This window comes from Giraffa tippelskirchi, chromosome 6 (genome assembly GCF_054371585.1).
Source record: "Giraffa tippelskirchi isolate mGirTip1 chromosome 6, T2T-mGirTip1v1.2.pri, whole genome shotgun sequence".
Classification (NCBI taxonomy): Eukaryota; Metazoa; Chordata; class Mammalia; order Artiodactyla; family Giraffidae; genus Giraffa; species Giraffa tippelskirchi.
The window spans coordinates 5098821-5125707 of NC_137280.1; the positions used below are offsets into that span (position 1 = coordinate 5098821).

The 26887-nt window shown below is 43.4% G+C and overlaps 1 protein-coding gene and 1 long non-coding RNA gene across 2 annotated transcripts in view; one reads left to right on the forward strand and one right to left on the reverse strand.

The window, feature by feature from the left end:
* The window catches only part of ATP6V0D2 (ATPase H+ transporting V0 subunit d2), a 48912-nt gene extending 30636 nt beyond the window's left edge, over window positions 1-18276 (forward strand). Inside the window, exons 3-8 of the mRNA XM_081504286.1 lie at window positions 5255-5433; window positions 7139-7218; window positions 8777-8854; window positions 14955-15131; window positions 16304-16381; window positions 18034-18276. Coding sequence (XP_081360412.1) covers window positions 5255-5433; window positions 7139-7218; window positions 8777-8854; window positions 14955-15131; window positions 16304-16381; window positions 18034-18195 — 754 coding nt within the window. The 3' untranslated portion in view covers window positions 18196-18276. The remainder of the gene's footprint in view (window positions 1-5254; window positions 5434-7138; window positions 7219-8776; window positions 8855-14954; window positions 15132-16303; window positions 16382-18033) is intronic.
* On the reverse strand, window positions 16441-20433 carry LOC145511292 (uncharacterized). The gene is made up of 3 exons (XR_014057747.1): window positions 20168-20433; window positions 17810-18099; window positions 16441-16955 (listed from the first exon to the last, which is right to left on the reverse strand). It is a non-coding gene; the product is annotated as an uncharacterized LOC145511292 (long non-coding RNA).
* Window positions 20434-26887: the final 6454 nt, after the last annotated feature.

The window sequence follows — 26887 nt, forward strand, 5'->3', positions numbered from 1 at the left end:
AAGTAAATGAGCTAGTGCATTGTTTTCAGCAATTGTCTCATGTGGCTCCATGGCAGTGCTCTTAAGACTTGCTGCCTTACCCCACCTGGGAGGTCACGTCTCTGGAAAATTATTGTCGTTAATTGCCCTGACCCTTGCCTTACAGCCTTGAACCAATTGTCGCTGTTCCTGAACCAGTCCAAGCCTGACACCTTTCATGGCAATTTCCCAACTCTGCAGCTGTTTCATCACATGTACATTCCGATCAGGGACTTCTGCTCTGAAGCCATCATAAAATTCTATTTGTTTGATATCTTCCAGAAATTTACTAAAATCTCTTTTTCCCCTCATTTCACTCTATTGATGAATGCTTTCCTTTTCATATATCTTGAATATTAATATGGTTTGGGCGGGGGAGGGTCAAATGGTGCATGATGTGCTCAAACCAAAATCTGACCAGAGGAGCCTAAAGGATTTGTAAAATCCGCTGATTTTCCCTGTGCCTACCATCTTAGTAGATGTGTCTTCAGAAAGGACCGGACACTTTCTTCTGAACCTCTCCCAACTATATTCTCAGAAGAGCTCTCTCTCTGCCTGGCTGTCTCATGCCAGAGTGCTTAGGGCATGACAGTCATTTCTCAGCTGCTGCTAATGACACTTAAGTACTTAAAACTTTTATTCATAGAACAGTTCCACTAACACCGAATTATGGTCTCTTGTGTCTGACCATTTAGCAACTGTTACATTAGCCCAGAACTTGATAGTTATATCACAGGAAAGTTAATTTAGTTAGCTTCGAGGTCCTTAAATAACTTTGGGAGCAGAAGGAAAAAGAACAGCGCTAAGTCCAAGAGGAAATGCTAAAATATCTCCTGGGTGAAGCTGCTTTATCTAATTCCAACATGGAGCCAGGCTTTGGCGGTGGGGTCCCAATCCCGCCCCTCTCCAGCAGTGTGACCTTGGACAAGGTTATGGAACCCACACAGGCTCTTTCCTCCGTGTAAAGTCATCCTTAAGCACTGACTGGTGGGGAGTCTTGAGTAGAACCATGCATGCATTGCATGTAATGCCTGACACATTAACAGCCTCAAGAAAGGTTGGCATTTGAAAAAATTAGTCTTTTTAAAACCTAAACTTTCTGAAATTGTGTCATTTACTCTCACAATTTTAGGTCAATTCATGCGCTTCCCCAGTGGCTCAGCTGGTAAAGAATCCGCCTGCAGTGCGGGAGACCTGGGTTCGATCCCTGGGTTGGGAAGATCCCCTGGAGAAGGGAAAGGCTACCCACTCTCCATCCTGGTGGGGAGAAATCCATGGACATGGGGTCACAAAGAGTCAGACATGGCTAAGCAACTTTCGCTTCACTTCACTTCATGATTTTCACAGATGCCGATGTCAGAGTTATAGAGAAAATATTACTCAAGCAACCCATTAGAGATTTCATTCCTAACCACTGGAGGCATGGCCCTGATGGTTATCAGGATCCTAGTCTGGAGAGAACAGGTTATCTTCTAGGCATATTATCCCCTTCCACCCCAAACCGCCACTCATTATGCGCCTGCTGCCTGTGTGATGGAGGTGGGGACGAGACGGCGCGCCCCTGCCGTGGTCCGATCTTGATTCTCACTTCGTTTTCTGAACAAAACTGAGAACTGCTATTATTATCCTGTCTTGGAAACAAGGCCACTTAAATGAGTTGAAATAAAACAATTCAATCTCCATACGGCTTTCTCTTTGCAATGTAGGACCCAGGCTCTCCAGTAACTTAAAAGAAAAAAGCACCCAATACACACACATCCGCACACACACACGTGTGCACAAGCCCACAGGCACTATACAGACGTGGGCCTGAGTTTTGTTTCCTGTGGGCTGAAGTCTCACAGCACTGACTTTGTTCGCCCCCGTCAGCGTCGGTCTGATTGTCCTCTGCAAATTGGGAATGTTGGCGGCTCACCTGCTTTTACATCGCAGGGGTGCTGTGGGGAACAATTAAATATCTGGAGTCTGCTAAGATTATTAAGTGCTGGCAATTCCCCTCTCAGATAATAGCTTCTGAGCCATAAAGGGACAGTTAAATAAGCACTTCCATTTTAATATCATTTTCAGGAGATAAAAAGGATTCTCAAATTCCATAATGTCTAAATTTGGCACTGCTGTTTGGAGGGGGTGAAGAAACTTTATGGTTACACAATTTCATGAAGGGATACGTGCCTTCATCTAAACTTCTTTAGGTAAAAATTTTATTGGGATAACTTTTAGAAGCTCAGTTGCCATGTAGGAGACTATTCTCCTGCTGGAAATGCATTCTTGCCCAGGAAGTCTGTAACCCAGGCAGCCAGACACCAATGACTGTGCTTCTGAGTGGCCAGGTTAATTTTCATCCAGTGAACGGTGGGTTTTTTTTCATATTTATTTATTCAGTTTTGGCTACGTCCGGTCTCAGTTGCAACCTGCGGGATCTTCTGCATGGGCCTCTGTGGTTGTGGCGTGGCTCTGGAGTGCGTGGCCTCCGTAGTTTCCAGCACACAGACTCTCTGGTTGAGGTGCGTGAGCTTAGTTGCCCTGTCGCATATGGGATCTTGGTTCTCTGACCAGGGATGAAGGCTCGCGTCCTGTGCATTGCAAAGCAGATTCTCAACCACTGGACCACCAGGGGAAGTCCTGAAAGGTGTTTTATTTTCAAGCTTAAACTGTGCAGTGGTTGCCATCGCTGTCAAACCTGAGGACTGTGTCTCATCGCATAGCTGTCCCTTCCGTCTCTTCCACCTCAGCCTCTCGCTGCCTCTTTCCCCTCAGCTCTTAAACACATTCTTTTCGCTCCCATCTTCAAAAAAAACCCACCCAAACTGAAAGTCCAAACTTCCTTCAGCCCCTAGGTCTCCATATAGTTACCTTCCGCTGCCCTGTAGTGTGAACTCTTTTAAAAAACAAAACGAACGAAACCTCTACTTCCCTCTCGTTTTAAACACACCGTGGGCAGGTTTCTGCCTTCTTCCCTTTCTCTTCCACAAGCAAACCCCCCTGAATGTGTGTTTGCTCTGGTGTTAGAAGGCCTCTTGGTGGGTGCATCCTGAAAACACTTGGCTTTAGTGTCTACCTTGATTTTCCCTGCTGGCTCAGAGGGTAAAGCATCTGCCTACAATGTGGGAGAGCTGGGTTCGATCCCTGGGTCGGGAAGATCCTCTGGAGAAGGAACTGGCAACCCACTCCGGTACTCTTGCCTGGAAAATCCCATGGACGGAGGAGCCTGGTGGGCAACAGTCCATGGGGTCACAGAGAGTCGGACACGACTGAGCGACTCCACTTCACCTTGATTTTCCTGTGGCCTTTGACTTCTTCTTTCTAAAACGTCCTAGAACTCCCTTCTGTGGCTCTCCTCCTACCGTCTGCTCATTCCTGCTGAGGTCCCGTCCAGGGCCTTGAATGCTGGGGTTCCCCAGAGTTCTCAGGACGGAACTCTTGAGGTGCACTCGAAGCTGTGACCTCAAGCATGCCCAAACATCTGCTTCTACCTTTAAACCGCCCGCCACCCACCCCACGCTGTACTCGGTCCCCTGACCGTCTCTGCCCCGCCGCTGTCTTCAGGACTCAGATGCCTGAAGCCTGCCTGGTATCTCCTCCTGGGCATCTGAGCTCACTCTGCCCGAAACCTGCTCCTATTATAACCTGCTCTTCCTCCAACGCTCTCATCTCAATAAATGGCTCCAGCTTCTAACTGTTAAAACTAGAAACCAATGCGTCATCCTTACAACTTAACACAACATAATCTGAGCGTTCAGAGAAAGGTTCCAGGAGTTTGACGCACGGCTCTCTCATTTGTTAGCTGTATCATCATGGCTGAGATGTTTACCTGTCTGGGCCTCTAGTGGCTCATCTGTAAAATTTCATTAATAATAGTACCTATTATCATCACAGTGTGATTATCATAATTAAATAAAAATGAAGTATAACTTTATAAAGCACTTTGCTATATGTGTGTTTCCCTCTTGTTTTGATGCCTATTCTGTCTACATAGATCATAATTCTCCCCTGTCCTTAAAGGCACTCAGCATCTCCCATGGCCCTCGATCTAAATTCCTCATCTTATCCTTCAGGACCCGGCACACTCAGTCTGGGCCCCACCTCCGGTACTCAGCCTCAGGCCAAAGGATGTCCTTGTTCCTGGCTCTCTGCCTCTGGGGCTTTCCACGCGGTCTCCCTCCTGCCTGGAAGCACTCTTTCGCCCCATTCCCAGCCGCTTTTTCCTGGACAGCTCTTACTCATTCTGCAAGTTGCAGCCTAAAGTCACTCCCTAGCAAGTCTGATCCCAGTTCAGTTCAGTTCAGTTCCTCAGTCGTGTCCAACTCTCTGCGACCCCATGGACTGCAGTATGCCAGACCTCCCTGTCCATCACCAACTCCCGGAGTTTACCCAAACTCATGTCCATCGAGTCGGTGATGCCATCCCACATCTCATCAGTCTGATACCAGACGGGCTTAAACGCCTGGCTCTGAGGTCCCACACCACCCTGCAATCTCTATGCAGCCTGTGCATCCCAGTGGATCCTTTTCCAGTACCTCCCTTAAGCTGCGTTCTCTACAAAGGAGGCTACTGTGTCTCTCTTACTTCTCCACCTCATTGTTTGGAACATCTTTGGAATATAGGGCTTTGTATTGAAGAAAGCAAACACATCAAGTGTGAATCTATGGACTCTTGGGGTTCTGGGAGGGGGAAGAGATTAGAAAGCTGACTGTCTCATAAGAGGAAAAGACCGGGAACAGTCTAATTTTTAATAAATAAAACATTTTAGTTTTAAAATGAATATGTTAATTTTATTCCTTTTTATTTTAAATACTTAAAACTTTGAATCCTCAGTGATGGGCTCCATCACAGATTTCAACAGTCAGTTTTTAAAGTAGAAAGAAACCCTTCAGTTCTGTGTTTCTCAACTTTTGCAGTCCATAGTCCATCATGAGAAATCAAACAATCTTACACCCTCATGGCTCTCTGCCCAGCCCCACCCCCCACATTAGTGAGTAGGGTCATCTTCTACGTGGTTCACCGGTCAGTTATTATAACTATGAATATGGTTTTCCAAACTGTAGCTCCCTCTGAGAGGCAGGTATTTCACCCCACCCACATCTCTCATACACCAGAGCTTAAAATAAAAGGAGATTACTTCCTTCGTGAACGAGGATGTGCCCGAATGGGGTGTGTTGCTTCCGTTTACCCTGCGGGATGCTTCTTATCCTCATAAAATCATTTTCCTAACGGCCGAGTCTTCCTTCCACACCAGGTGCAGTTACATGATAGACAATGTGATTCTCCTGATGAACGGCGCCCTGCAGAGCAAGCCTGTGAAAGACGTTCTGGCGAAGTGCCACCCGCTGGGCCATTTCACGGAAATGGAAGCAGTCAGCATTGCAGAGACGCCTTCTGACCTCTTCCACGCCATTCTGGTCGAGACTCCGCTAGGTACGAATGCCTAAGGAACCGTGCGGCTGCTTTTGTGTGTTATCACAATATTAGAAAATGCACTTGCAAGTCACAGCTGTCTCCATGAACGCAGCGTCATACTATACAGATTCCTCGAAGCGGAGGGGACATTGCAGAATCATCCGGTCCAGCTCCCGCCTTTTTCAGATCAAGACGAGTGGTGTAATAGCGCCCCAGATCCCACGCAGACCATTGGTAGCCGAGCAGGGCCAGGGCTCCTTCTCCAACCTCCAAACCCTTGGGCTTCATCCCTGATCATAGCAAATAAATGATAAAACTTGTAATTTTTCAAAAGATTTTCTAGCTGGATTTTAGGTGATTAGTTCCTTACCTTTTCATTTTTAATTTCTGTCTGTATAAGTCTGAGTCTGGGAAACATTTGTTTTAGGAAGTTTGGAAATGCCTTTTTTTCTGAGACGCTCAGGAGTGTCTGTCAAATGACCTGAAGCAGTGATACAATAAATGTTAACGTCATCATGCTTTGGCACTGACAATAGTTGCAGCATTTAAAATGCTGAAGGAATCATTTTGTACCTCCATTGTCAGGAAACCTAGATAATAGCAGTTCACCCTTGATCATTCATCATAATAGTTGCCATTTAAAACAAACTTTAAAAAGAAAAGTAGCTGCATCATTATTAAGTGTCGAGTGCTCCAGGAGCATAGTGTGGCCGAAAGACCGTGAGTCTAAAAGCCCAGGTCCGAAAACATGAAGCCAGGCCCTGGCGCCCCCAACCAAGGGACTGGGAACAATTCATTTTACTCCAGTTTCCTCATTTTGAAAACAATAATCTCTTCCTATCCTGGAGTCCACCCAAACCCATGTCCATTGAGTCGGTGATGCCATCCAACCATCTCATCCTCTGTCATCCCCTTCTCCTACTGCCCCCAATCCTTCCCAGCATCAGGGTCTTTTCCAATGAGTCAGCTCTTGGCATGAGGTGTCCAAAATATTGGAGTTTCAGCTTCAACATCAGTCCTTCCAATGAACACCCAAGGCTGATCTCCCTTAGGATAGACTGGTTGGATCTCCTTGCAGTCCAAAGGACTCTCAAGAGTCTTCTCCAACACCACAGTTCAAAAGCATCAATTCTTCGGCGCTCAGCCTTTTTTATAGTCCAACTCTCACATCCATACATGGCCACTGGAAAACAATAGCCTTGACTAGACGGACCTTTGTTGACAAAGTAATGTCTCTGCTTTTTAATATGCTGTCTAGGTTGGTCATAACTTTCCTTCCAAGGAGTAAGCATCTTTTAATTTCATGGCTGCAGTCACCATCTGCAGTGATTTTGGAGCCCAGAAAAATAAAGTCAGCCACTGTTTCCAACTAGGACAGTTTTAATACAGCTCCATATTTGTCACATAGTAAGGTTGTAAATGGTAAATATGACTGGCTGATGTGGGGAGGGACTTCAAAAGCGGAAACTATAAAGTGAGTAGTTCAAGGTTGGGAGGATTAAATACGTTCAAGTGTATCCAGTGTTTACTGGGGGTTGCACAGAGCAAATGCTTCCTCAGTAATCACTCCCCCGTCGCCGTCATTGTTAGCTTCATTGAGGCTGTCAATTGCCTGTCACTTCACAGTGTCCTAGTTAGGGGTGAGCAGGGGGTGGTACATTCAGGAAACATTTTCTACAGTGCAAAATCCTGTTTTATTTTGTATGATAATTTCTGCTTTCAGCTCCGTTCTTTCAAGACTGTACATCTGAAAATGCTCTAGATGAACTGAATATTGAAATCCTGCGTAATAAACTGTACAAGGTAACTGTTTCTCTAAATATAATGTTCTTCTTTATCACATAATACATTGTAACCAGAGTACTTCATCAGATGTTACTTACTTGCTAGCGGCTCAGCTGGTAGAGAATTCACCTGCAAAGCAGGAGACCCAGGTTCCATCCCTGGGTCAGGAAGATCCCGTGGAGAAGGAAATGGCAACCCACTCCAGTATTCTTGCCTGGAGAATCCCGTGGACACAGGAGCCTGGCGGGCTACAGTCCATGGGGACGCACAGAGTCGGACATGACTGAAAGCGACTTAGCGCTAGCACTAGCTCTTGCTATCCAGCTTCTGAATTATGAGGTTAGGCATAATGGGAACAAAGCTCTTTTTAGTCCTGACCTGTCTTCTAGTTAAATACAAGCATGTCAACTTCTCCCATCCAGCAAGATTCTTGAGATGATCCCATTCTTCTCTGTATCCTTAGCTCTTACGTGGTGCCTGGCACCTAAAAGGTGTCAGCTGGATGGATGGATGGGTAGGTAGATAGATGAGTGGGGTGAACATCAATCCAATTCAAAAGCAGCAGCACACGCAGTGAACCCTGTGTGATGTAGTTTTCATCTCTGTCCTCAACCCTGTTACAGAGTCTGTGAATCTCACAGTGAACCTGTGCACACAGTTTTAATTTACTGACAGTGTGCACACCAGGATGACTGACCTGTGCACACAACAGCACAGACACCACGTTGTGCTGTGTGACCGTCTGCCTGGACCATGCTGCCGCCCTCGGAGATGCTCTGCGTAATATGGGCTGTCCATTTCCCCCCATGCAACCGCAGCACCTTTAGACACCCTCACAGAGCAACTGAATGAATATGCCCTCTATCTAGCTGCTTATGCTGAAACATATGAAACCTCTCCAAGGCACTGCACTGCAGCACTTTCCTTTTTATAAAGAGACTTATGGGCTTTAGAGGAGGCATCCCTGAGATACAGCTAACAGGAGCCACTGTTGTAAGCGTTTCTAGACATTAGTTCATTTAATCTACTCAGCAAAACTACGTGCCATCCCCGCTCCCCAGATGAGAAAACTGAAACTGAGTTGGCAGAAGTCAGCGAGCTAGTAGGTAATGGAGCTGAGATTCAAACACAGACTCCCTGACCCTACAGCCTAGACTCGGCCTTCCCTGTGTATTGTCCTTGCTCAGTGCCATCCCAGATGTGTCTCCTGAGCTTTCACTTTTTCATAGGACCCATTCTGGACTTATCTGCTGAGCTCATAAGAGAGTTTCGTACTCTTGTTAGAATAGTGAGAATTAACTATGAAATCATCCAAGAGCCGTGCAAAAAAGTGCTTGATAAGTTATTTCAAGCTATGGTAAATTCAGTTTTCTTCTTTTGTGGCGTTCTCCTCTGTAGGCTGAGCAATGCACTGCAAGGTGAAAGTTTGCATCAAATGTGTTATAAAATATCTCCCTGTGGGAGAAGTAATTCAATTTTCATTAAACAGTTTAATAAGTCATGAAAAGCTGATCTAGAAATTTCCAAAAGGAAAATATGTTCATTTTCTTGTTTTGGGATCTTTCTTCTTTTTAAGTCCTACATCGAGGCATTCTATAAATTCTGTAAGAATCATGGTGATGTCACGGCGGAAGTCATGTGTCCCATTCTGGAGGTAAGAAAGAGACCTTGACTTTTTTATGTGAAATAACGGGCTTACACGCTTTTTATTTATATAATCGTACCATTTTTTTATTCTTAGAAGTTCTTCTATCTAGAAATAAAATAGCAATATATTTTATTATATGTATCATATGATGTCTTCAAATAAGAGTGGCATTTTCCTAGTTTTCTACAGGGAAGAGCTTATTTGGGAATTAAAAAAGAATAATGCTTATAGAAGTTTGATCGTGATCTACTTGGATGTAGTATGAAGGAAGCAGATTTTAATGTGTTAAAAATTGAGTATGCTTTGGAAAACTGGTGCACTATAGGTACCCATAACAATCACCAAGTTCCCTCCCCGCATTGGGCCTGTTGGGAACCTCACAGCTTGTCAACAAAACCCACTGTGGGTGGCGTTCCTCATGTAAATCCTAAAATAAAGCCCTCCACGAGCAACCCTTGAGCACCACTGCTCCCAGCAGAAAGACCAGGGGTGGTGATTCACAGTTGGCGTGCCCACTTACTCCTCACAGAGTGGCAGATGCCACCATTGGTGCCCACCTCTCTAACTGATGTTATACTCCCTTTAATTCCTCTTCGTCATCACAGGTTTCATCTGTGCCCAGAGGCCCTCTTGCTTGCAAATGTCAATCTGCTCACACACAGGAGACTCAGGCCAGAGATCAAGGGATCGGAGGGGAATTCTGGGCGTAGTTTGCACTGAGTGTTTTACCCGGGTCTCTCCTCATGACTTACTATTTCACTTGGATCTTAAAATAATAATAATAATAATAATAATAATAATAATAATAATAATAATAAGGTATCCCCCAGTGGTAGGATTCTGCGCTTTCACTGCTAAGAGCACAGGTTCAATCCTTGGTTGGGGAACTAAGATCCTGAAGCCATGTGGCACAGCCAAAAAACAAAACAAAAAAGACTTATTGGGCTTAGAAAACTCTCGCTTTGCCCTGTGGAAAGAAGTTTTGTCTAAAGAATATCCTTAATCATTAGATTATCAGTTATATTGGCTTCATTGGTGGGTAGATATTAATATTTACATATTTGAATGACTTCTGATTTCAAGAAAAGTCTGATAAGAACTACTCATTGAAGAAGAAGAGAAAAAACTGAAATAACTTCATCTGCACATATTCCAACCTAATGTTCTGATACTGCATTTGATAAAAGTGTGTGTGTGCTTAGTTGCTTCAGTCGTGTCCAGCTCTGCGACCTTATAGACTGTACCCCACCAGCTCCTCTGTCCTTGGGATTCTCCAGGCAAGAATACTGGAGTGGGTTATCATGCCCTCCTCCAGGGGATCTTCCTGACCCAGGGATCAAACCACATCTCTTACATCTCCTGCATTAGCAGTTCAAGTTCTTTACCACTAGTGCCACCTGGGAAGCCCTTGATAAAAGTAATTCCCTTCAAATATCTAATTATTAAACTTTTATAGTTAAAGATACTGTTGAAAATTTAAAGTCAAAGCAGTCCTTGAAGTAAGAACTCTTTGGAGGACTCCAAAAATATTTTTTATCTCTATCTGTGTTACATAGGCAGTGGGCATCAAAAAAGATTTTTTCAAGGCATGCCAGTTGTCAAAAAGTGAGTTCCAGACATGCTGATCACATAACACAAGCAGCCTAGTGACCCTCTGAAGCAGCTCACTTTCTTTTCATAAATTTAACTACTAGCCACACTTTAAAAAGCCGTATTATCTATGGCTCAAAAGTATAGATTCTACACGGCATAATTCCTGTGGCTTAGCAATTATTCATGTACTTTGTACCTACCAAATATGTGGAAAAGAGTTATGTTAAGATTAATAACCTTCACATCTGTCAAAATGACTATCACCAAAAAGAATATAAACAACAAATGTTGGCAAGGATGAGGAGAAAAGGAAACCATCATCACTGCTGTTAGGAATATAAATTGGTGCAGCTACTGTGGAAAATGGTATGGGGTTTCTCAAAAACCCTGAAACTAGAAATACCATGTGACCCAGCAGTTCTACTCCTGGATATGAACCTGAAAAAAGCAAAGATACTAATTTGAAAAGATACATACATACATAGTAGCATTATTTACAATTTCCAAGGTATGGAAGCAACCTAAATGTCCATCAACAGATGAAAAGGTAAAGAAGATGTAGTACGTATATACAATGGAATACTACTTAGCCATGAAAAAGGATGAAATCTTGCCATTTGCAGCAATTTGGATGGATTTGGAGGGTATTATGCTAAGTGAAATAAGACAGAGAAAGACAAGTACTGTATGTTATTTTATATGTGGAATCTAAAAATAAAACAAACCAGTGAATAAAACAAAAAAGAAGCAGACTGGTGGATAAAGAGAAGAAACTAGTGGTTACCAGTGAAGTGAGTGAAGGAGGAGGAGCAGAATAGGGGAAGGGGGAAGCGTTATTATGGGATTATATGAAATGTGAAACTTGAAAATCATAAAGCACTATAGAATAATCTTTCTTTTACTAAAAAAGAAAAATAATAACCTTACAGAGGTATACAATAGCACTATTAATAGCTAACACTTATTATATACCAGATACTGTCCTAGGTGCTTTATATATACAAATTCACTTGGACTTCGAAATAGCACATTGAGATGTGTAGCTTAGGACCTCTTTTTCAGAGGGGACAACTGAGGCACAGAGAAGGCTAGTAAGTTGCCTGATGTCAAAGAGCTAGTAAGTGGTAGTGTCAGGATCTGAACACAGGTTGTCTGGCTTCAGTTCTTATGTGTTTATTGTGCTAGATCACCTCTACATCAAATTCACCTGCAGCTCTTCTATATAAAGCTAAGTGCTAATTCTTAAGCAAGATCATACTCCACGTGCTTTAAAAACCAGAAGCAAATAAGAATTATGTTTTTGTCATCCTTGGTAATGTGGAAAGGGCAGCACAGTATTAGAAGAATCCTTATCGCCAGGAGGGTTTGGTCAAAATACTATATACCCTGCGTTCTCTTTGTCCTTTTGCAATACCCATGATACTACCTTATTGGATTTTTTTTCAAGCAGTGTTAAAAATAAAAATCCATTTAACTATCTTTATACACTTAAGTAAAAATATCAGTTACACATGGTGTGCAATTATTACATGTCTAACGAGATGATCAGAAGAAGTGTGTCAGTTTTATGTCAATATCCCAGGTCATGTAATTACTTCCCCTTTTCTTTGCACAACCATAGAGCACTTAGAATTTCGAAGTTCTTCCGTATATATTCTCACTTGATCTGATTTGACTAGAGATTTCAAAAGATTGAATGTAGTGGAGGAGGACATACACCTAGGCTTGCAGGTGAAAATATGACCTAATTACGAGATTGTGGCTTCATATTTAGAAAAAGAAATTGACTTACATCCCAGACAGATGTGCTGCAGTGTGCTGTTTGCCTCATTCCTGCTTTGCTGATGATCTGCAAGGTTAATGACGCGGTGAAAATAAGCACAGAGTATGTTTGTTTCACCTCCCTGGGCCAGGACACATGCTGATAAGGAGGGGCTGGTCCCAGTTCACTTCACTCTCTTCCTCTGCCATCGAGCCCTCTAGCCACTGCTCCCACCAGGGAGACCCTTCCTCCTGTAAGGAACTGGCAAGAATTTTCAAACTAATCAGCCCCACTCTGTCATAAGCAACGGATAAGGGTTTTGAATCTGTCAACAGTGCCTAGTTTTCTTTTGCAACAACAACAAAAAATAAGTTACGGTTTTACAATGCCTGAGTGTCTGCAGGGAAAGGAAAGACAGGATGTTTAAGGTCCGCTGTACCCCACAGGCTGGTTACCCTCTGCAAGTGATACAGGGCTTACGGAAACTAGTACCACCCCAGCTACTTGCCCCCATAATCAGGTGTCATGGCAAAGTGTCTGCTTAGGGACGGTCAGAGACAGGATGGCCTCTTTACAATTCAAAAATTATAGTTCTTTTCACGAAGAGAATACACACAGAAACACACACAGCCTCTAGGCTAGAAGAAAGCAGTAGATAGACACTTATAATAAAAGGGAAATTAAAATATAATAAGGCATGAAAGGAAATCAAATCCGATTAGAGAGAAGAGAGAAGGACTTCAGATGAAAAAAGATTGTATTTGATGAGATCCTCAAAGGCAGGTGTAATTTCAACCTAGAGAGTTATGGGATGGTGTGTGTGCTCCGTAGGCAAAGGGGACAAGTGCTAACAAGGACCAGAAGTTGGAAAGTGAGCGGCGTGTGCAGATAACCAGCCGCGTCCATCAAAGTCCTCTCTCCTTGGCAAGGCTTGTGAAGCCTCTCCTGTTCCCTGCCAGCTCCCTGTCCATGCCACCTCTCCAGCTGCGCCCCTGGACTCTGAGCTTGCCACTCCCCCACGATGTCACACGCTCTGCCCCCCTGTGACCTCCTCCCTGCCTTGTGTGCTGCAGTGTTGCCCACCCCGCCCTGTTTCCCTCCTTGTTATTCTAACACTTTAGCCCTAGAAAGGACACTGAAGAACATCTGGGACGATGAGCTCCGCCTGCCCTGCGGGTTATTTTCAAGGTTTCTTACTGCCACGAAATCTCCCTCTTGCATTTCTTTTCTTATCCTTGGAAGGTCTAAGATTACTGACAGGATTGGTTAGATTCAGTAGCCAGAGGCAGTTGCCTTTGCTTCCTTATAAGGCCTCCCCTGGCTTCTGACGCATGCATAATTTCCATGAGAGCAATCGAAAGTATCAGAAGAAACCAACTCTCACTTTACTGATAAGGAAACACCTGTTCCAACAAAACAGTTCCAGTAAGATCTGTTGTAAGTCTGAATTTGCTATTGCTTAATTAGTAAAAAAATAATACCGTAGAACAATTCATTTCAGCTCTGATGTGCATATGAGCAAGCTTGGGATCTCATTTCAAATGCAGATTCTAGTTCACTAGGTTTGGACTACAGTCTAAGCTTCTGAACTTCTACCAAGCTTCCCAGTGATGACAAAGCTAAGAATCCTTGAAACACACCTCCGGTACCACGTTATGGTAGAGAATATTAGAGAATTTTAGAGTGGTAGAATAGTGGACCATTTTGTTGGAGTTGGTAGACATTTAAGATCTTCCTGTGTCAGGGACTAGATATTCAGAAATAAGGAACAAGACAGACATGACTCCTCAAAGATTTTAGAGTGCAGAGATTTTAGAATAATGTGGTAAGGGCAGGTTGCTTTGGGTAGATGGAGAAGGTCTGCTTAGCCCAAGGACATCATGGCAGATTCCCCTGGCGAGCAGAGGAGGTACCTGTGGGGGACGGACTGAGATGAAAGGGTCAGAGTGGGGAGAAGCAGAACCAAGAGGAGTGTGAAGAAATAGAAGGCGATTTCGAGCAGGATTTGGTGGTTAGATGAGACAGGGAGGCGGGACGCGGGGCTGGGAGCTCAGTGTCCAGTAGGACTGAGCACAGAGGAGACTGGTTGGGAGCAGACTGACCCCGCCTGAGAGAGCATGTGGTCAGACCTCACCATTTACAAATACGGACACTGAGAGGAAAGTCACCTGTCCCGAGTCCCATTATCCTTAGCGACAGGCTTAGATTTATTGATATCTACCCTAGGACTTGAAAGAAGAAAACCAATACCAGGAAAGTACAAACAAATGCTAAGTTTCCCAGTTTGTTTTAAAGATCGTACTGATGTCAGCATTCAGAAAGGGATGTTAACTTGTATGACATGCACTTTAGGTTCTAAACACTTTGCCAGGACCTTCTATCCGCATTATCTTGTCCTATCTCTGAATCGATCCCAGCAAGTAGGTCTTACTCTGATTTTTATGGAAGGGACATTTGAGACTCTAGGAGCCTACGCGAGAGAAACGCTTCAGTAACTTATAACAGAGAGCCTGGGAACTGAGGTTTAGTGGGATGCCCTGGCCTCCTGGGCTGTCGTCACAGCTGTGTGCCCCTTCTCTGGCAAGCGGAGTTGCTCCGTGCCAGGAAGAGACTATGGGAACATTAATAACACATGTCCACATTATAATTAGCCATAGATTGGAAAGAAGGCAGATCGTTTTGAAAATGAATTTGTCTAGAGCATTTAGTAGATGGTCCAATTTCACTGACTCTGATGTCTTGCAAATTCAGTTTGAGGCTGACCGACGTGCTTTTATCATCACTCTGAACTCCTTTGGCACCGAGTTGAGCAAAGAGGACCGGGAGACCCTCTACCCGACCTGCGGCAAGCTCTTCCCCGAGGGGCTGCGCCTGCTGGCCCAAGCCGAGGACTTCGAGCAGATGAAGAGGGTAGCGGACAATTACGGAGTACGTGCTTGTCCCAGAATGTCTCGTGTGATTTCGTCTCGCGTGCTTTAGAAAGTCCACACGTCACATTTGCACTTTATCTAACGCGGTTATAATGTTTATAGGCTAGAAGGCGGTATCTCTTGCTATGATGTCTCTCCCAAAGAAATACACCGAGTTTCTAACCCAAGCTAGTGTGTTTTTTAAGATTCCTGCCAAGCAAGTACTCGTTTAAATATCCAGGGGATGGTCATTTGAGCCTTTTTTTTTTTTTATAAAGTGCTTGATAGAGCAAATTCCCCATGGGACTGGTGCAGCGGAAATGTGAGCTCATGTCAGAGTTATGTGAAAGAGCCTGCCCCAGCCGCCCTTTCAAGCACCCACTGGACAAACAGTGCTAGGTACAGAATGTCTCCTCAAAGGACAGAAAATGGTCACACTGTTTATAGCACTCCCTTTGCCCGGTGGCCAGCACTCAGGAAGGACGGCCGCCCTGTCCCCTCTTACTGCGGCGCCCGCAGGCTTACAGACTGAAGCTTCTCAGCTCAAGGTTATAACCTCATCCCGGGCACCCTCCCTTCTGACCTGCAGCCAGTAACACACAGACCCTTCAGGGAGCTTTTCCAGAACTAGAATGACCCCCCCTCTCATCTTGGCCTATGGAGTTTTGCCACCAAGGAAAGAGAAGCCAACAAATAATGCATGAACCTTTGTAACTTTTCTTGTGTCATTGCAACAGGCTCTTGAGCATAATCCTAAAATTTGAGCTTCTCCCTAGTTTTCACCCCTTCCTCACTTAAAATTCCATGTGAATTTTATCAGTTGTCATCTCAAAGAACCCGTGAAGCCATGCTGATTAAACCACGAGCACTCACTTAGCCTCTATAAGGTGTCTAACCGGCCCTAAGAGACAAACGTGGAAATCAGCTCAAACCGCGTGCAGAGAGTAGAACTGTTTTCGCCTCCTGCCCTGTAGGCCTGAGTAAGCCAACAAAATGGAATTCCATCCCTACTCTCCTTGTTTGGATTTTTTTTGTTATTTCCTCAAGAGACCAAAGAGCCTACAAAAAACATTCAGGCCTTCTGGAGAGATTTTCTAAAATAGATGTGCAATTCTTGTGTCGCTGGAAAGATATAATTTTTATACTTATAAAAAGTGAAAACTTGTTTAAAAAAACGTCTTTGTTTTTCAGGTATACAAGCCTTTGTTTGAGGCTGTAAGTGATAGCAGTGGGGGAAAGACATTGGAGGATGTGTTTTATGAGCGTGAGGTATGGAAATGGGAATGCTCCTAGCATATACACCCTTTTTCTCATACTCTGGGTTTTAGTTTTGTTTTTTTTTTTAATGCCTTGGGTTTTCTTTTTACAGTTGACCAGGCCAACTGGCACGTTTGTAGCTTGGACAGGTATTAGTTAGTGTCTCTGCCTTGGAGCGTCAAGGCCCTGAGGTTCACAAACGATGGCTTCTTGTGGGATTGTCACATCCAGACAGGTGTGCTCATAGTGAAGTTCCGGGAGTGAGCCAGCTGTGCCGTGCTGTGCTAAGTCGCTTCAGTCGTGCCCGACTCTGCAACCCCCTGGGCTGTAGCCCACCAGCATCCTCTGTCCAGGGGATTCTCCAGGCAAGAATATGGAAGTGAGGCAGCTCGTCCATAACTCCCTAGAGAAACAAAGCTAGGATGCCCTCATGATCGCGTGTTGGCTGTTGTCATGGAGCACACTCGGTTACGTGCATACCCTCGAACCCATCCCTTCTTCAAGGCGCATTTATCACTCCTGTGCAGTTACAACACTTAGGAATTATTTGCATGGAAATCCATCCAGTCTAGATTATTCTGTTTCCCTGAAAAGGCAGAAGAGTACTTTAATCTTATAGCCAGTTCGTGGGCTACTAGAACGTGCAACAAGAGGACTTTGGGCAGGTAGCCCGATGGGGGGTCCCCCACATCTGGAGAATTTTTTACAGTGTGTTTTATTCATTTCCCTAAAACCACTGGTGTTGGAGAGAAGCCTGAAATTTAGCCACACTCCAGGGTTAGACTGGCTCCAGAAAGCAGTATGAGAGTCTTCCTGTAAGTCCTACTCTAGACACTTTAGAAGGAAGTGAAAACAATGCAAGTTGTTTCATATATTAGGGATGTTTTAAAAGCCCACACTCTTGCACCCCTGCTGTAAAGACGGCTGTTAAAGGGGCCCCCTTGGCAGGAGAAATGCCTGCCTGTTCCTGACAGTGGGCAGCCTCCCCTTCCTGACAGCTTTGCTTGAGGTTTTCAGAACTGAGTAAGGGACTTGGTACCTCTTCTTTTTCCTAAATGGAAAAGAATAAAGGGATTGTTCCATTTCAGACTGTACCCTAGTTAAAAAAAAATTGTTTTGAAAATTTTCTTTTAACAGCTTAACTATATGTCAAGTTTCTAAGGAAACTCATAGCGTCACCTGGTCCAGATTCCAGAGTCCTGTATGACATTGCCCTGAAAAGCAGTTCAATAGCCTAAAAACTACTTGAAAATTGTAAACGTCGTGGCCAAGGAAAAATATCTTATCTAAATGAGAGAAGCCCACTAGCTAGAAGCCAAATCAGTATCACTACCAAGTTACTCACTCACTCACACACACACACAGCTGAAGCCCTCCTAGGAATCGGTGCCAGTACCGCTACTGAGACTTGGAGCTTGTCTTATAATTTTACAAACTTACTTCTTAAACTGCTGGTTGTCCACCTTTCTCTGCAAAGTGACACTCTCCCTTTAGACTTGCTAAACTTCCTGCTGTTTCCCTTTCTTTGACCCACGTTGGAAATTGTCTCTTTAAATACAGATAAGCACCAAACAAGCAGGAGCTGGTCTGTAGCCTCGTATATTTCATTACTGTAGTATGTTCCATGTAAGCTGATGGTCCGTGTTTTTTTTTCCCTTCCTCAGGTGCAGATGAACGTGCTGGCATTTAACAGGCAATTCCACTATGGCGTGTTTTATGCATACACCAAGCTGAAGGAACAAGAAATGAGAAATATCGTGTGGATAGCCGAATGCATTTCACAAAGACAACGAACTAAAATTAACAGTTACATTCCAATCTTATAACCCAGTGAGGGGCCTGAAATGCAGAAAATCATAAATGTTAAGAGGAAGTTATGAGGGAAATAAAGGAGTTGTGTTGTATTATCTAGATCATACAAAAGTAAGCGACGCTGCACTTCATGAATTGTACACCCACTGGAAACACAGCAAACCAATCCTGAAACAAAGCATGTCTTTTTCCAGGAGCCTTAAATCTTGTTACGTCTCATTCTTCACTGGGCCTTAGACATTAATTTTAATTAACCTGTGGTACTTTCCCTATTCTCTTTTTCTTCTTATAAAATCAAATCTATTAAAAAGTGTTTTGCTTCCCCATGTTTATCCACAGGCCCAAATACTGAGTGTCTCCTTTACTGGTTAACTGTCCATTCCTTATCTATGTCCACAAAAATCCAGAATAGTACATAAGCGTCATGGACCACACATGGTGGAAAACACTATGTTTTTCTAATACACTTTGATCTGGTAGGCTTGAGAAAGCTACACAGTTCCAAATCATATTGCATAGGTGCCGGCAGTGTTAAATTTCTTATTAAGGCTACCAATTATAATTTATTTTCTCACAACTTTCATGAAATAAAAGGTACACCTCTCTTTCTTACAGTTTCTTCATATTAATACTTTGAGAAGAAAAAGTTGTTATATTTTATTCATTCAGAAACATAAATCACAGGTTCACAGGATATGAATTCTCTATAAAACTCCAGTTTACCAGAGAAAGAAAAATCAACAAACACTGCTCCAGTGCTTTCTTTAAAAATAAAAATATCTGGGTTTTTTGTTATATTTTAAAAGGTAAACATATCTTTACATTTGAAAGTTCTTCAAGTAAGAATATTTACAGAGAGTATAGAAAGTTAAGTCAGAAAGTGAAGTCGCTCAGGGCCCGACTCTTTGTGACCCCGTGGACTGCCGCCCCCCAGGCTCCTCCGTCCGTGGGCTTCTCCAGGCAAGAACACTGGCGTGGGTTGCCATGCCCTTCTCCAGGGGATCTTCCCGACCCAGGGATCCAACCCAGGTCTCCTGCACCGTAGGCAGACACTTTACCGTCTGAGCCACCAGGGAAGTCCAGGTATACACAGCGAGTATACCTATACTGAGTTAGGCACAAAGACCAAGAAGTAAATCCATTTTGGGGGAAAAAAAATTCAACTTCTCATAAAATATTTTCTAATTTCAGTGACAAGAATTTCTAAGCACGAGGAAAAACAGCGGCGCAGGGAGTCAGGGAGGCAGGTGCCTCTCCTCTCGGGGCCCGGCCCGTGTGCCCACGCGGAGGCCGCGCTGTGCAGGCCGGACCCGGGAGCTGCTCCGGGGGCAGCCTCTGGAAAGCCTCGTCCCCGGCTCGCCTCTGCCCCTACCTGCGGCTGCCGTCTTCCCCTCCGAAGCCCGGAGGCCAGGAGACGCCTGTACACTACATTTCCACCCAGGGTGTCTGCGGCGGGGGAGACTGGTAAGACTGGGCATCCGTAGGGGTTGAGGGCAAAGATGCTGGTTGCAAAGCGGCCCCTTAGAGAAAGCCAAGTGCTTTCTCAGACCAGGCCCCTCCCACCCGCCTTTCATGACCCGTGTGGGGCCTTCACCTGCCCCAGGGCTGCGGGCTGCGGTTACGTCTCATCACCTCCATGCGAGTAATGAAGCCGCCAGCCCCCCGAACCCCTCCCCAGCCACCAAGTCTAACCATCGTGTGGACAGAAGAGAAAGGAATTTCCTGTCACCTCATGAGGCACCTACTGTAGGATGTGCCCTGCTAGAGAGGGGGCGCACACTCTGCCCTTGGAAAAACTTGGCTTCGAAGTTGCAGCCTTTAAGTGTGGCTGGGATCCGATTGCTCTGTCATACCTCGGGGACCTTTGGAAACGAGGCCAGCGAATCAGGTACATAGAGCAACACAAAAAAAAACACGAGGCAAAAATGCATCCTCGTTTCCCAAGTGGTGGAAGCTGAGGCTCCTTGTCATCCCTTTAGCACCCACCTCCCAGCAGTATTCCATCAGTCTCCGATTTCCTCCTCTATAATCGGCTGACGTTGGTCTTGGCACACTGTATTCCAAGGGATTCTACACCCAGAGCTGCTCACAGTTTGCACCGGGCCCGCCTGCGCCACAGTCAGACTTCCGGCCACTCCCACCGCCTTTCGCGTCCTTCTCAAAGGTTCCAAAGTCATTTATCAGTCTATCCGTGGGCAGGAACCTGTTAATCTCTAAGAAAGTTTTGCAGTCAGGAGAATTTGCGGTGCTTGGGGATTCAAAATCAGCAGTTGCAGTTCTCAGGAAATTTGGAGACTATCTGAGCGGGGGCGGGGCGGGGGGGTAATGCAGTCCTTTGATTTGTTGCAATGCTTTAGGAATGCTGAGAGCAAATAAAAAGGACCATTCTGAATCTGGGTGAATTTCCCCTAAGGCTATCTTGCTGAATATTGGACAAGTTGAGTTAACCCTTCCCCCTAGCATGGCAGCAACTTAATAAGACATTAAGAAAGATAAATAAAACTTTGTAGAGAGAAGAAAGACTTGGTGATCAGATTTGAGAGGTTTCATCAGTAATAACTTTTAACCTACCACTTGAAAATGCTGGTAATGTCAGATCTCACAGGTAAGATGTAGATATATGTGAAAGTGTTAGTCACTCAGTCATGTCTGATTCTTTGCGATCCTATGGACTGTAGCCAGCCAGGCTCTGCTGTCCATGGAATTCTCCAGGCAAGAATACAAGGGATCTTCCCAACCCAAGGATCCAACCCACATCTCCTGCATTGTGGCAAGATCTGATATTGGGAGTTTTTATGTCATTTTGGATTGCTGCATAGTTACAAAATGTATGAGCTTTATAAATAAGAAAATAGGCTGCAGAAACTATCATAAGGGCCAAACCACCTGCCCTGAGCAATTTCCCATCCTCATTTTCCTCTTTTACATCTTCATTACTGTCTGGCCTCCCATCAATTACTTTTCCACTTTCTCCTCAGTCACTTTGTGCTGCAATTTCCAGCTTCCACAACCAACTTGATCACTAAGTGAAATACAGTTGGTCAGAGCACTGCTGAATGAGAACATCCGGCTGCTTATCCCAGAGAAGGCAAGTTGGAATTTTCTTTGAAAAGAAAAGAGAATACACTAAGAAGATGCACATAGAATCAAGTGTCAATCAATATATTGGAAATTGTCCCCAGAAAATTATCATTCTGTCCAGATCCACAAAATGTCATTTAAAGACTGTGATCATTGACAAGCTATAAAAGTACATTGGTAGCTCTTTGCAGACTTCTGATATCTGTAAGAATGTTGTTAACATTCCAGTTAGTGTTTGTCTCTTATTGACAAAGTTGGAAGCAAGTTTTATAAATAAATAAATAAGAAATTATTAGATCTCATTTCAGGAAGCAAGTACCAGACTCCCTATCAATAGAACAGGCTGTCATTAAGACTGGTTGAAGTGTCTTTACTGCAAGGTTGCATATGTCTTCACATTCTTTAAAACTCCTCCATCTAGAAATGGGAGTCTTTTTCCCTTCTCCTTGTACATAAGCTATTTTTAGTGACTTACTCATAACCAAACAAATCCAGAAAAGGAGTGCTGAATGCCTTCCAAGGTTATTCAGTTCCCTTTGCTTACTGGATATTAAGTCCTGAGCTACCATATAAGTAGTCCAGCTTCCCTGAGCCTTCCATACGGTGAGGAAGCCAAGCCACATACAGCAGCCAAGTTTAGACACTCAGACAATATGGAGAAGCAAGGTGTATTCAAGTATGACAATCCCAGTTGAACTCCAACCAATAATATCATGTCTAGACCGCCATGTCTAGCCTAGGCCAGTCTTCAGATGCTAAAGCTCAACCCAATACCTGACCACAACTGCATGAGATCCCAGTGGAGAACTACCTGGACAAGTCCTGTCCTAAATTACTGACCCACAGTATCCTTGAGCTTGATAAAGAGTTGTTGCTTTGAACCGCTAAATCGGGGGTACTTTTATACAGTAGTACAAATGGAACAATGGTGCTCAGTAGTCACCCACTGACACGTCCTGCAGTGTCTGCGGCCAACTCTGAAGTCCTTTCTTAGGCCTGCCGAGGTCATCCACTCTCCAATCATCTTTGCAGGTAGTTGGGGTAGGTATGGTTTTCTACATATATCACCTGCAAATGAGTCTTGACTCTGACCCGGAGGGACTACTTCTGTGCCATTTGAAGGCAGAAATGTCATGCCCAAGGCCAGATAGGAGCAAGCAACTCCAGGAGACAGTGTAGCATCTTGCTTTCCAATAAGGTCTGGCAGCTCAAAGAGTCACACACTACTGAGCAGCTTCACTTTCACTTTTCATTTTCACGCATTGGAGAAGGAAATGGCAACCCACTTCAGTGTTCTTGCCTGGAGAATCCCAGGGACGGGGGAGCCTAGTGGGCTGCCGTCTATGGGGTCGCACAGAGTCGGACATGACTGAAGCGACTTAGCAGCAGCAGCAGCAGCACCTGAGTCACTGACACTGTGTCTAGCTCTTCAGAGGTGATAGTCATTGTTACCTTTGTCATTTTTTGAACAAACAGCAATTTTAGATTTTAAACTATTTAAACATTTTCAGATTCTTCTTTTGTAAGTTTTTAAAAATTAAAGCAGTTCATTCTGTATTCAACTCTTAATGCTGATGATATACATATTTTGTTGTATAAGATGTTCACTTTTTAAATTTTTGGTTTGTTTTAGTGTTTCATTTTTAATTTTCTGATTTTTTAAAAAATGAATGAAATGCTAACATATTACAGTTCATTTCTGCAACATCAGGAATTATTTAAATTAACAGATTTTCTTTTTTTCAGTTTTTTGAAGTATAATTGACAAAATTGTAAGACCTTTTAGTGCACAGTATGATTTGATATGCACAGACACACACTGTGAAAGGATTCCTCCCATCACCTTAACACTTTCATTCTTGTATGCGAGAGAATATTTAGGTTCTACTCTTAGCAAATTTCAAATATGCAATACAATGTTATCAACTATAGTCACCATGTAACACATTAGATTCTATTAATAAGACCTTATTCATCTTATAACCAAAGGTTTGGACCTTTTTACCAACTTCTCCCTATTTGTACCACTCCCTGCCCCTGTTAGTCACTTTTCTACTCTCTGTTTCTATGAGATTGACTTCTTTTTTTCCCCAAATGTAAGTGAAAATTAAAAGGAAATCTATAGGTAAGATTTTAGTGATCATGATTGTTGGCTGTTGTGGTTGTGTTAGTTGCTCAGTCATGTCTGACTCTTTGCCACCCCATGGGCTGTGGCCTACCAGGCTCTTCTGTCCATGGGATTCTCCAGGCAAGAATACTGGAGTGTTTTGCCATGCCCTTCACCAGGGCATCTTCCCAACCCAGGAATCAAACCCAGGTCTCCTGCATTGTAGATGGATTCTTTACTGTCTGAGCTATCAGGGAAGCCCCTTAGTGATCATGATTAGATATATTTTAACTCAATCTGTTTCTTAAGATATCTGGAAACATGGAAGTTTGGGTGACCATCAGTTCTAGCTCTGAGTGTCCAGATCACATGGTTGTGTGCAAGGATTCACCCTGGTGCTGTGATGAGAGGTTTATATTGAACAAATCTTTCAGAACCTGAAAGGCTTTCAGTGGAAAGACTGGAAGAAAGTTATGCAAGAACCACACGTGCAAATAAATAAACATAAACCATATCATAGGGAATAATCAGTTCATATTGAACTGTTCCCTGTGCTGGAGGTAATGCTGTGAAATACCAAGATTACCTGAGCACCAACTTTAACATGAGTCATTAACCGTGGCCCTAATCATTTAAGTTCAAATAATTCTTTAAGAATCTGATGAACACGATGGACAGCTTCCCTAAGAATAATAGACATTACACATTCACTTAAATCTGCAAAAGCCAATATCAAGAGAATAACAAGGCAAACTATAGACTAGGGTAAAATATCAGCAAAGACACACCTGATAAAGCACTGTTATGCAAAACATACAAAGAACTCTTAAAACTCCACACTAAGAAAATAAACAACATGGTTAAAAAAAGACCTTTCACCAAGGAAGATGCATAAATGGCAAATAAGCATATGTGAAGACACTCCACGTCATAGATCATTAGGGAAATGCAAATTAAAGCAACAATGAGATACTACTACACACCTACTAGAATGGCCAAGGTCCAGGATTCACACACCAAATGCTGGCTGGGGGGTGGAGTGAAAAGAACTCTCATTCATTGCTAGTGGGGATGCAAGATGGTATGGCCACTCTGGAAGACAGTTTAGTGATTTCTTACAAAACTAACTGGCAATCACCTCCCCCCTTGGTATCTTCCCAAAGGAGTCGGAAGTTTATGTCCACACAAAAACCTATACACAGATGGTTGTAGCAGCTTTATTCATAACTGCCTAAACTTGGAAGCAACCAAGATGTCCTTCAGTAGGTAAACAGATAAACAGCAGGGCATCCAGACAATGGAGTGTTAATCCCACACTAAGCCATGAAAAGATCTGGAGGAAACTTGAAAAGTGAAAGTCGCTCAGTCGTGTCCGACTCTTGTGACCCCGTGGACTGTGGCCTGCCAGGCTCCTCTGTCCATGGGATTCTCCAGGCAGGAATACTGGAATGGGTTGCCATTTCCTTCTCCAGGGGATCTTCCTGATGCAGGAATTGAACCCCAGGTCTCCTGCCTGCCGTGCAGGCAGATTCTTTACCAACTGACCTATGAGGGAAGCCCTTTGCGACCCCATGGGCTATCCTAAATGCATATTATTAAGTGACATAAGCCAATAGAAAGGGACGACATACTGAATGATTCCAACTATATGACATTCTGGAAAAAGCAAAATTATGAAGGCAATAAAAAGATTGGTGTTTGGCAGGGGTGGGGGGGGGGAGAGATAAATAGGCCCAGCTCAGAGGATTTTTAGGTCAGTGACTCTCTGTGATATTCTGCTGATGGACGTATGTCATTATACATTTGTGTAAACCCATGCAATGCGCAACGCCAAGCCTGAACGCTAAGGTAAACCATGGACTTGGAGAGATTACGCTGTGTTAACGTAGGTTCATCCTTGATGAAAAACGTGCTGTTCTGCTGAAGGATGTTGATGATGGGGGAGACGCTGCATGTGTGGGGCATGGAAAATCTCTGGGACTCCCTCTCAATTTTGTTGGAAGCCTAAAACCGCTGTTAATTGTCTTAAAGACCTAAATACATCTGCCCACCTGATATTTCCTGAAGCCTGTTTTCAGGATGGAATGATCAAATGGGAAAAATTAGTATACAGCACCTTCAGTGTAATAGAAGAAAATTGTGCCTTCACATTTTCTCATGGCACCTAGAAATGAATCATTTCTGTCTTCTTTTATTTATATAAAAGTCATCCTTTATTGCTTAAAGCCAACTAAATAAGTCAAGTGGAGTAATGAAGAGTGGGCAGGACAGATGCAGAACCTCTTTAGTAAATATTATAAATCTAGGAAGAGCAGGTGGAAATTTAAATCGGTGTTTTCTAGAAGAAAACGTACATCTTTATATTCAGGAAGTAGCCTGTGCTATCCTGCACTGATGGGACCATTTTCAGGCAAGACCCTGGAGAGATTATGTATAAATCAAAAACAGCTGGACACACTGCCAGCCTGTACTGAACCACGCGGAGAGCATCAGCTGACTTAAGACAGGAGCAGTTTTACAATATGGGAAAGGAACAGCAAGGAAAAAAGGGATGCTTGTGTGAAAATGAAGCAGATATCTGCAGTCCACAGAGAAAATGACCGTTCAATATCAGCTCTGGATTGAAGCCCTGAGAATAGTGCACTTCAAGAAATAACTTACCTGAAGAAAATATGCAGCGTAATTTGATTTGTATGCTCCAGAGAAATTGGTATTCTCCACAGTCTCTGAAGGTAGGTCTTACAGCACAAATTCAAACTGAATGTCAGCACAATGGCTCTGAAAATAAATTGACATATGTGTATGGTCCATTAACTTTCTACAGTAAATCTGTCTAATGGCCATATCTTGCTCTGACAATTTTTTTTAATTGGATTTCTCTGACTAATTTAGTACATCAGGCTAAATGTTCCTTATTCAATATAGCCATCTAAGAAACATGTCTACATCTGTTGTATCTAGCCTAAAAAAATAAAATAAAATGGATAATTTAGGCTGGATACTGAAAGACAGGCATAAAATGGGTATGCAGAATTGCAGAACGAGAATGGGCACTAGTTTTCCAGATAAGGAAACTATAGTCAGAAGAGCTAAGAATAGGAGTCAAAACTAGGTCTCAAGTGTTCTGTGTCTTCCATCTTAGATAGATACATAGATAGATAGATATAGATATTCTACTTTCTTAGAGGTAGTACACAAGTTTTTAATTTTCTCTTTAAGTTATAGGCTTTAAGTTACTACCTTTCTTAGAGATAGTAGAAATTTTTTTTTTTTAAGTTTCTCTTTAAGTTATTGCCTCCAGTTTAAGACTAAGATTTCTGTTTGTTCCAAATATGTCCTGTGAAAAATGACAGAAATCCTACCAAACTTCATATTATGAGAAGGAAACCATCTCATGTCTTTGGGAATTTGCAGAGCTCATAGAACTGGATCCAGGGCTTCAAAGATATCATTAAAAATTATCTGTCTTCCCCATGTCATGTCAGAGATGACAAGCAGCAGCCCAGCCTAGCAGAAAA